General features: G+C 33.3%; 1 protein-coding gene across 1 annotated transcript in view; it reads right to left on the bottom strand.

Moving 5' to 3' along the window:
* Positions 1 to 460: 460 nt before the first annotated feature.
* Positions 461 to 12150, bottom strand: part of LOC145660941 (otogelin-like protein) — a 45261-nt gene continuing 33571 nt past the window's right edge. The window contains exons 5-6 of the mRNA XM_081726381.1: positions 8584 to 8751; positions 461 to 501 (exon numbers count right to left, since the gene is read on the bottom strand). Of these exons, the coding sequence (XP_081582507.1) occupies positions 461 to 501; positions 8584 to 8751 (209 nt within the window). The remainder of the gene's footprint in view (positions 502 to 8583; positions 8752 to 12150) is intronic.

The following is a 12150-nucleotide window of genomic DNA, read 5'->3' as shown; positions in this document are numbered from 1 at the left end:
ACTTTTCATTGTTGTTGATGATGTTAATGATTTTAGTTTAAAATGATCTCGCGTGTTGTATCTCCAAATTTTATAAATAAACGAATATCCTTCAATAGGACTAAAACATAGGTAATAGTAATTTTATTCATAATCAGTGATCAGACAAATTAACCCACTAATGACTAATAGTTGATTCTATGGATTAAAAAGTCACGTGTTGTTCTTAGCAAAATATGATACATATAATTATTATTACATGAAATAGTAATGATTCGGTATTAAACACGCTTTAATTTAATCGTACTACAACTTAGTTACGATTGCAATTTGGAATGTAAAAAGGGAGTACTAAATATTGTTATGAAATAAATTACAAAAATTATATATAACAGAAAGACATTTTATTACAATTAACTACAATGTTTACTTTAACTACTCTGTTTGGTCTTACGGTTTAAGAAGAATGGTAGTGTAAACTTCAAAAGAAGTTGTTAACAGGATTATTTACCGCCTTTCCAACTGAAACAAAACAATTATGAATTATAATTTCAAATGACAAGATAGAATTTGAAACTAAGGTATAGTAATCAATGAAATTTAATACAATGCGTTATAGTAAAAGGTTAATAAAGAATGTTATATATTGTTCTGCATATTTAATTGTAGCTAAACGTGTAAGACAGTTAACTAAGTATTAGTTTAATATTATTTTCAACACTGAAGATTTGACAAAAAGCATTGAAAGTATTTTTTGTGTTTCAAAATTATAAAGCAACAAACATGTTGCAATGTCTTGTTTTTTGCAAGTATTGTGTTACATATTTTTTGGGGCTCATTTATTGTGATAATCAAGAGAAGAAAGACAGTCTATGCGGTGTGAACTTCAAAATTAATAAACAGGCCTTGTATGGAGATTTTCCAAGAACTCTCTCTTCGCAAGCATATACATATATGTTTGAATGTGTGTGTGTGCAACTAACTTCGATCAAATCGCCCAGCAGTCCTTTCATGGCAAAAAACAAAGAAGAATCGCTTCACAGAGCATTCCAGTAAGACGTCTCATCGCTAAGTTTAGCCATTGCATCAGTTGGTTGCGTCTCAAGTCAAAACCGGGATTTTCCCTTTGGAGAAGCGACACAAGAGGTTGGCGAAAAAGAGCAAGTCAATCTATTGAAAAGACTCTTAAACAGGGGTGCGCCTTGCTCCTATCGTGCGCTCTGCACGTAGAGTAAGCTTCTACTCGGGCTTGCACCCAGCCCGTCGACACAAGTTTAGTTTTCGGAGTGTCGTTCCTAAAAGGTTTACCCTTACGTTTACAATTACAAAACGGGCTTTGCAGTTGAAATTACTCGCTCGTGATTGAACGTGTTGTAGCGGCCGAACAAAGAAAGAGACGCTAGTGAGTCAATTTTAAGACCATTCAGTTGTTAGTGAATTTCTGAATAAGCAACGGTTTAGGCACACCCAAACGATAACACTCTTGTGAGCAGTATAGCAGTTGGATGCATTTTCTTCTTTCATATGACAAATGAACTACTGGATTGGAATTGGGAACCAGATTTGTGAGAAGAGGATAGCCCAGAAGAGGAAACTGTGGCTAACGTAATCCCCACCCTCCTTGTGCAGTGCAGTGTTTTCCCGAAAGCGAGTGTTATATAATTATCCCTTACTCTCATTCCTTGCCGCTAGCGCAAACTGTAAGTAGAATTGATAAAGACTTTCCTATAAATCAAAAAGGCCATCTAATTAAAGTAAATGGGTTTAAGAAAATAAAAATTAAAAGTCCAGTAATTGTTTTTGAGCGCTCAGGTTGTTAAATATATAATTTGCTTGTAGTTTGTTTATTGTGTGTATATTGTTTGTTTAATCACAATATATAGTACTCGCAATTTTAATCTCACGTTTAATTCTTAGCTGTAAACGCTCGTAGCTTTACAGGGTGTTCTAACGGTTTATAGATTATTTAATTTGTTTTATTCATTAATCTTTACGGCAAGCACTCTTCTCCTCCCCGATATATTTCCAGCGGTCGGTGGAGGCGGAGACTGCTTGTATGGTTTATGATTACCTTTTGTGGACGCTGGAAGCCACGAATCCAGGGTTTGAAGCAAGTGGTTAAAAAAAGAAAGAGAAAAATGTCGTTTGTTAGCAATCCAAAATCAGAATAAGTCGTCCTATTCGCGATAAACCCACAAAGGACGGTCATAATTGGTACAGTCTCATAATATCATCAACCCATAAAATAAATAAACCATGCTTGCAAACTTCAAGATACAATATATCCTAAATTAACACCCAACACTGCCAATAAATACGCTTCATGTAAATAAAAATAGTATATAGAAGAATAAATTTTGCACAAGTTACTATACTACTGAAGGGGAATACTAAAAGAATAACATTTCTTTTTACATGCTACTGGTTGAGTTTTGTTGGCTTATTATACATGTATCACTAGTATAGAATTATCCTTAAAGGTTAAACTGCTGATCATAAATAACAAGACAGACAGAGAGTAAAGCGAATTTCAGATTGTTTTAGTGATTCCACAATGTTTACCAGGTAAAGAAATATCTACAAAGCTTTTGCCAATTTCTTTCGCAAATCACAAGGCAATAAATGTAATGCAAATTCCAAACCATGATTAGAAACTAAAACTGTTACTGTAGAAAGAGTCAATAACATAAAATTATATTCAACCTGTCCAATAGGATGTAACTTGCTCAAATGCTCAGATGTTTGCAGTACAATATTTATGACTTGTCGTTTGTAATCAACCAACCAACCAACCAAAAACACAGCAAATTTACTGTAAGTGACGTCGACAAATTAAAGATTCATAAACACTTTAAACAGGAGAAATCTTCTGCTCGTTGTTAAATGCAGGGGTGTGATAGGGTGTATACGGGAGTATACGGCGTATAACCACCTACTGTTGGCCTTCTCCGCTGGTTAACAGATCATTTTATTATTATTCGCAATCATCAACTATCAGTATCCTATAACCTAAATGGCATATGCGTGTAACGCTCAACTAAAAAATCCTTTTACACGGTCTATTATATACTTACCTCAAATTTATGAAAGAATGTGCTTTTGATCTATTTTTAAAAATATTCAGATGTTTACATGACGAAAACTCTAGGGATAAGAACTACTAAAAACACTATGTGGGTTGAAATACAGAGTGGAAGAGATACACTTATCCAAAGATATAATTTGCAGAATATGAATATTTATTGCTGTGGATTTACATTATTGAGACTTTAACCAGATTACTAATTCAAGTGAGATGGATGTTACCGTTCAGTTCACTGGTCTATCCAAGCTAACTAGTGACGGATACTGTGCTCAAGATTTGATGTTCTTACAATAAATAGAAAGAAAGTTAGAGGATTGAAAAGACGATTTGTTTCGAAGATTCTTACTTTGAAACAGTGCTCAAGTAAGTATCATATAAAATCACACAAAAGGTTTTCAATAGGCGTAAAACCAGAATGACATTTAAAACTATATGATATTTCAAACCATTTTAAAGATACAGAAAACACATTAAAGTTGCTTAAAAGACATATTTAGCCAAACATTTAGAGTTTACTACTTTTCTTTGCAGAAATAGAATTCCAGCAATAACATTTGTAAATGTAGTTGCAACCTATATTACAACTATATTAGTTTAAGTAGGATCTCAAACTTATGCAATGTTTCTCAAAATAGAGCGTCTTGAAAAGTATAAAATTATAAGCCCGTATATGTTTTCCTATTTATTTTAAATTAATCTCTTCTCGGTCATTGAATTCAATTATAAAATACTTAAGATGTCTACTATTACTAATGGACTGGTACTTTTGCTTTTGTATTGGCTTCCAAAGTTTTGATGTTTGTGTTATGTAGACGCTGAACTCTCAATAATAACTTGTCGTTAACATGCAAATTTGAAAAAGATAACCAACTGACATATGTGTCCTTTGAGCAAATACAATTTTATGTTGAATTGGTTTTAGTTTAAAACCACTAGAATTGTAGAGTGTTTGAGACAGTGTCCCCCTTCAGATATTAGAATCCAGTAAAACTTGAACGTTTTAATGAAAGTTAAACATTAGAGGGGTGTTCCAAGATAATGTTAGTGCATGTATGTTGTCTCAACCTTTTGTATCTAAATAAACAATGCCATTTTTTGTTCATTCATTTAGCAATTGTCTTAGTTATTTTTGTTCAGTCTTTCTATATTCTACTGATTTATTCACAAAATGAAAAAAAATATTACAAGTCTTTTCTTCAGCCTCAATTGACAATCGAATTATTTTCTGCACCTATTTGGGTGCAATCTTTTTTCTATTTTCACAATACACTTTATAAGTATAGTATCACTGACAATATAATTTTTATATCCTATCGAAGTATCCTAGTTAGAGTATCTGGGGTTGTGCACGATATATAATATTTACTTTGTTTATCCATCTCCACCACATAAAAATATGAAATCAGAAAAAATGTAATAGTTAATCAATAGAAAGAAAATTATATTTACATACTGAGTACAAGTGTAGATAATATGATTTTATTTCGATATGTGAAAGGAAAAATTTATAGGTGCAAGCAGAAAGTATTTTTAACAAAAGTTTGATCCAAACACGGGGTATCCAACCCGAAACACGCGGACTAAAAGCAACTAGGTATCCGAACGGAACTAGAATGTGCAGCGCGCAATACTCTGAAATTAGATATGTTTAAACACATGTATAATGACAAAAGCTAAAGGAACAAAAATACAACTAGCTTTAGCTTATGAAAACGCTGTATTGGTAGCAATTAATGATTTAGAATTTAAAATTTAAAATTAGATCCTTTTAATAATATCCTCAATGTACTCTACTCCAGGACGTAGCGGATGAAAAGTGTTTACATATCATGTCAGTAGCCGATTGAACAATTAAAAAAAGTACAATATTTATTTTACCTGTCAGCTCGTTGACTCGTAGAATATTGAGTGAATAAATAAGGAATAGTTTACATAGAATGCTAAATTATTATTTTCCCAGTCCAATTTACCGTACTAAAGTTATATCCGAGATATTCTCTGAATATTCTTGCTTCCGTGGTTTTACATAAGAAAATGAATACGTGTCTCTTATTTTATCCGGAAAAAATATTTTGCCGCCAAAGAACCCACCCCAAAATTTTGAAAGTTAACGGCCGATAGGCAAGAAGAATTGAGCCGAAGTGAACGAAATTGTGCAGAGATATTGTAGAAATAAAATGAGGGAGTACGGGTGTCGTATTTTCCTGGAGAAAACGGAAGCGTGGGGAGCCGACCCCTCCAAACCTTTGATCACGAAATATCAACAGTACTATTAAAAGTATTGTAAACTACGGGTTTTATTTTCTTCGGAAAGACAGTTATATGGGGCAAAAGAACCCATCCCAAAATTTTAGACTCGTGAACTTTGCAACATCCAAAAATCTAATCGTGAAGAGAACAAAATTCCCACATTGCGACGTTCATAAATACAGTTGGACATCACCAGACAGAAAAACACATAACCAAATTGATCACGTTTTAGTAGATAGAAGAAGGCAATCTAGCATAATTGATTCCAGTCGTTAAGAGGGGCTGATTGTGACACTCATAACTACCCATAAACAGCGATAATAAAAGAGAGATTATCGTTGAATAAAGGAAATATTCATTGTTAGAATACGGAGACAGTTAATTTAAAGAAATTAGAAAAGAGCCAGGTAATAGAGGAATACCAGATTGAAGTTTCGAGTAGATTCTCGGTTTTTGAACATTCGGAGTGCACTAGTGTTCAGGATACTTGGATTGAAATTAGAGATAGCATTAAAATTTCAGCAAAAGAAAAATTGTGACACGCGGAAATACGTAGGAACAAACCATGGTTCGATCAGGAATGAATTAAACTAGCAGAGAAGGGAAAGCAGGCAAAATTACGCTGGCTACAAAATCCGAATGAAAAAACTACACAAAATTTCGCAGATATCAGGCGAGATACTTCCAGAACTTTTAGAACAATGAAACGCGATTTTTTGAAAGTTAAAATTAAGGAACTTGAAGATAATAGTAAAAATAAAAACATTCGGGACGTATATAAGGAGATCGGCGAATTTAAGAAAGGTTATTAACCTCGTGCTTATATATTAAAGAAAGCTGACGGTACAGTTCTCACTGATACGGATAACATCTTAAATAGATGGAAAGATTTCTTTGACGACTTGCTGAACACGGAGCCAAAAACTAATGTGCGTGAAGAAAAAGAAATACACACCGCAAAACCACATATTCCAGAACCCAACCGAATAGGAGTAGAAACTGCTATAAAGGAATTAGAGAAACACAAATCTCCGGTTGTAGATGAAATTCCGGCTGAGTTAATTTTAGCTGGTGGTGAAAAATTGTGGAACAAGATAAACAAACTCTTTCTCCTAATCTGGAATAAGGAAGAATTGCCACAAGAGTGGAAAGAATCAATCATTGTGCCAATTCATAAGAAAGGCGAGAAATCTGACTAATAATTATCTAGGCATTTCTCTTCTGAAAACATCCTATAAACTCCTTTCAAATATTCTATTAGTAAGATTGACCCCATACGCAGATGAAATTATTGGAGATTATCAGTACGGATTTAGACGAAATCGATCAACTATCGACCAAATATTTACCATTCGCCAAATACCCGAAAAAAGTGGGAATACAACACCCCGGTACATGAACTATTTATTGATTTTACAAAGGTGTACGACTCGGTTAGGAGGGAAACATTATACATCGTTCTTACAGAACTTGGAATACCGAGAAAGCTAATTAGATTAATTAAGATTTGTTTAAATGAATCCCAAAGTAAAGTCCGCGTAGGAAAATTTTTGTCCACGAGCTTTCACGTCGAAAATGGCCTGAAACAAGGAGATGCGTTGTTGCCATTATTATTAAACTTTGTTCTGGAATACGCTATAGGGAAAATCAAAAATTACAACCAAGGCTAAGAGTTGAACGGTATTCACCAGGTTATGGCAGATGCTGATGATGTAAATTTAATAGGGGATGATAGGAGAACAACAGAAAGGAATACAGAGATGTTATTAAACGCTTGCAGGGACGTGGGTTTAGAAGTAAATGCAGAGAAAACTAAATACATGGAAGTGCGTCGGGACCGTAATACAGAGAATTATGAATGTGTTAAAATATTAAATAATACTTTTGATAAAGTGGATAGTTTTAAATATCTAGAATCAATATCAACAAACGAAACTCATATTCACGAAGAAATTAAATGTCGACTAAAAGCACGGAAATCGTGTTACTATTCGGTTCAAAATCTCTTGTCGTCGCGAATTCTATCGAGAAACTTGAAACTTAAAATATCAAAACGATAATCATCCCTGTTTTTCTGTATGGTTGCAAAACATGGTCGCTTACTCTGAGGGAAGAACATAGACTGAAAGTATTTGAGAACAAGATCCTTAGACGAATATTCGGACCCAAGAGGAACGGGAATAGGGAATGGCGGAAACTTCATAAGGAGGAACTACATAATTTATACGGTTTATCCAACATTGTTAGGGTCGTCAAGTCAAGGAGGCTTAGGTGGGCAGGCCATGTAGCTAGAATGGAAGAAAGTAGAAATGCTTTCAAAGTCTTGACAGGAAGACCAATCGTAAAACGACCATTAGGAAGACCTAGGTGCAGATGGGAGGACAATATTAAGATGGATCTCGCAGAGATAGGAATACAAGGTAGAAACTGGATCCAATTGGCTAAGGATAGAAGTCAGTGGAGAGCTTTTGTGAACGCGGCATTGAACCTCCGGGTTCGATAGACCATAGAGTTAGTTAGTTAGTTAGTTACTATTCTTTTTGTTACAAATATTTCATGATTTCAATGCAAAAGAAAATTGAAGTTCATTCCGTAAAGATAATACATATATTGCTCCAAACAGTTTCATATACTCTATACTGTTTTCATATAGGTTTTTAATAGAATTAAAAATATTATTTGCAGTTCTGCTGCATTCTTAATGCTAAGTTGTCAAAGAGTAAGTTGTTTCCAAAATAATGTGTAGGACCTTTTACGAACAAATTGTTATTTGGAGCTAACATTTGTGTAGTAAAATGGTTCCAGCTCATCATTTTACTCTCATTTGTGATTTTAATTCAAATTCTATTTTTGGGAATTAGATTTACTTACATGAAAGTTGGAGTTCTAATTGCACTGATATGTTCTAACGGCGTCTTATGAACTATTCCTTCCGCTCTTTTTGGAGACTGTTGAACTAATATCTTTGGTAATTTTGGAAGGAGAGGAAGTTATCCTACATGGGGATTCCTTTACCGGCGTGAGGGAGTTTGCAAATTCTACGCCATATTTCCATAGCAACAACTGTTCATGCAAAATTTCTAGAAGACGAATAGAAAATAGTACTGACTCAAAGTGATTAATAACTCAAAGCGTATAGTATAAAGATAATAGTGAGCAATAACAGGCGGCACACCTTTTGTTTGATGGTGTAAGCAATAACAGGCAACTTCTTTTGTCTGATGGTGTGTAGTACAACTATTTAGAAAGGATTTTTACCAAATACCTACCTGTGCATTGAGATTTCGGAATGCATTTAGGTTTGCCGAAAGTTTCTACAAAACCTTCTTTACAATAGCAACGTCTGTGGCACTTATTGTCATAAATAGGCGCTTCACGTTCGCAATTAGGTTGAAATTCTGGTCCACACAGCCGAAATTCCTCGTTTTCTCCACATGCTATAAAAAGTATATACTATAAATCTTGTTAACGTACATATATACACTGTATATACAGTGCTAAAGTAGTGATCTCAATCAAAGAACATACCTATAATTGCTATAAGGTCTAAGACTGAGTCCCAAACTTTCTTGACCGAAGTTACACTCCACTAAGCGCCACAATATCTCAACATACTTATTTAGCTTTATTAATAATAATGTTGCTACTAATAAAATGATAAATAAAAAATTTAGCGGTCCTCTTTGTAATTCTGAAACACCATAAAGATTCATAAACTTGAAAGGACTGGATCAAGTGTCAAAATATTCTTCATGTTAGAATTGCATGACAAGTTTAACAATTCAGTTTTTTTTTTTCATTTCCAATTAGGTTAGTGTAACTTCTTATTTTGCACATTGATTGATTAATTGAGAGTTCAGTGGGGAAGTCAGTATTGCGGCTATTTGCCCCTGTCACAATCAACACTACTACCTTAATAAATATAATTTTTAAAAATTAACATATCAAAATATAAGAAAAATACTGCTGGAAAAGAGAAGTAAAAATCTAAAAAGAAAAAAGAAAATAATAAATATATCATAATAACAAATCCATAGGAAAAATAATGAATAGTAACAACTGTAAGAATAAAATATATATATATCAATAACAATAGTAAAAACATAAAACATCAGAAATCAACGTTTGAAGCGAACCTTTCCACGTGGGCCAATTATCTTCCACTCAGTATCCATTATGTCGTCTTCCACCGTACCAGGTTTCAAGGAAACTAAAAGTGGTTTACGAATAGGTGCAACATTTTATTCATTTTGTGGAAACCACTGTACCTTCAAGTTGCTGTATATCAGTGGCGACCGGTGGTTTGTGGTTTCGGGTGTTGCAGTACGAACGATCGGAGACAGAAGATATATAGTGGACTCATTGACTAATCAGCATAAATTTAGATGCAAATGCTATGTGACATGTTAAATTAAATAAAAATCTGTTTTTAAAAAATAAAAAATGCAGAACCTTTAATCCGATTAATCACCTTATTTAATTAGTAAGTTCTTCTTCTCTCTTTGATTGGAACAAATCTTTCTAATACATGCTGGTTGAACTCTAGTATTCTTTTTGTCAGGTATTTTTCGATGGAAAGCATAACAAATGGTGATAACCTTTCTTGTGACATTCAATTTCTTGAAAGTGTCAACTCTTTTTGATGTGAAAAAAAAACTTTCTTCTTTCACTGACGCCATAGATACAGTTAATATTAATTGCAGAAGCTTTGTAGATTCACTAAATATTTTTTTCTAGATTTTTGTGAACAATTAATTCTAGCAAACTCAATCCCTGACAGTGATCCAAATTCCTCTTCAGTGTAGACTGAAGAGAGGCCGTAGCAGAGATTAATGTTATAAAAAATGTACATTGAACACGCTTTATTCACATTTTATCTAGGAAAATTTCAAATAAATTGTGGAAATGTACCTACTGCATACAACATTACTCCCATAAGATGTCCTGTAAACTGAAACCTTTCTTTTTTTCGAACACTCTCCTGAATTGCACTTTGCTTGTTTTGTCTAAGCCTTAATTGTAAGTTTTTTTCCTCAGTTGAAAGCTGGACAATTTTTTTGTAAGTTATTTACAGTAGTCATGGTATGCAATTCATTCAGAATTTGTAGGTTATGTACAGAATTAAAGCACACACAATAAAATTAAATCTAATAACTAATAACCAAAGCAGCTGATACAAAAAAGATAATAGTATATGGATTGCGAATGTCACATATTCATACATAGGGCTGTCAACTGGCCGGCTTTTCATTGGCCTGGCCAAAAAATTGGTGTTATTTTGATTAAAGCCGGTGACGGGTACAAACTTCTCACCAGCCTTTTTATAACAGTTTTTTTTTTTTAAATTTGTATCTAGTTCGAAGTATAGATATTGAAAAGTAGCTGTCATTCTGTAAACTCAAAACTATTATCTTTCACCATCAATCAACGATTAATATAATTTTGTTCACCTGTTTAGAAAATTTTAGAGAGATAACAGGGACTGTATCAGGGAAAATTTGAAATTTACTTTCAAGGAATTTTATACATTTATTAAGAGTGGAAAAGGACTTCTTAAAGCAATTTCCTATAGTTGAAGTAGAGACTATATGTTTAAACAGTGAATTTCATTTTCGAAATCCAAAATTGTCACATAAAGGTTATTATAGTTTTGTTCACCTGTTTCGATAATTTTAAAGAAATGGTAGTTACTGGTAAATACAATAAATTGATTAATGCCGATTTATCAATTTCAGTTTCTCTTTCTGGTAGTTACTGATAAATTGATTAATGCCGATTTATCAATTTCAGTGAATGTTCTAAGGACATACAGAATATATGTGTTAATGCACTTTCGTTCACATTAGTACATTTCCTTTCCATGGATAGGTCCGAACAGAGATACTTCACGCTGAGACCTATAGAGAATTTTGAGGAAGTGCAGTTTTTTTTTTTATTTTACAGAGTTGGCAACCCTATTCATATACCAACACACACACACATGTGTGTGCGTAAAAGAAAAAAAAAACATTGCAAATCATCCGTCTTGGTTGTTACGCAATGCACGATGAACACAATATACTTCCACATGAGGCGAAACAATGTTTATGAACGTTCTGAAAAGCAACCTTGAAACCCGCCAGATATAGTTACAACATGTTAGCTGGGATTGGTCCAAAGTATTTGAGGAAGGCCTAATACGTCTACGTAATAACGAACCTGTCTTTTACTGTGCCCGAAAAGATAAGTAATTCTTAATTACTGTCATCTATATTTTTAGAGAAAATGATAGAACGATTATTTCCATAAGGAAAAAAGAGTACACGATGAAACGTAAAATAAAATATTTAGCTTACATCAATTATTTCTCTGTTAAACAAGTATAATTCGTTAAGAAAGTCTACAAATGCTAGTTGAGTTTCGAAATTTTGGGGAGGTCCGGACCCGGTGGACCCCCCTCGTGGCTACGCCTCTGAGCATTGCTAACTAGTCCCAAATTCAATGTGGCGTTCCCCACCTTACAGTTCTATCAAGAGTATAAAATATACTTATTTTATAAAAGAAATATGTATATACTAAAATACTATCCATAGAGGGGAGGGAGATTCTGCATATTGACTTATTAATATTTGGTTCACAAATTACTGTAAAAGAAACCTTCATTATCCATATAAGCTAAGAATTAACTTGTAAATGCGGATCTACTTTCATTTGATTTCTGCTCTACTACATATTTTCTTTCTTATTTTGTAATTCTGCTATCACTTTTTTAAATTGTCATTATATTGATTTGCTTCAGTATAAGTACCGTAATATAAAAATATGAATGCATAAAAACAAATTCCATTTGTTAATTG

The sequence above is a fragment of the Thermobia domestica genome, chromosome 9 (genome assembly GCF_964235325.1).
Source record: "Thermobia domestica chromosome 9, izTheDome1.hap1.1, whole genome shotgun sequence".
NCBI classification, from domain to species: Eukaryota; Metazoa; Arthropoda; class Insecta; order Zygentoma; family Lepismatidae; genus Thermobia; species Thermobia domestica.
The sequence above is the reverse complement of the archived record's forward strand: the minus strand, read 5'-3'. Positions and strand labels throughout refer to the sequence as shown.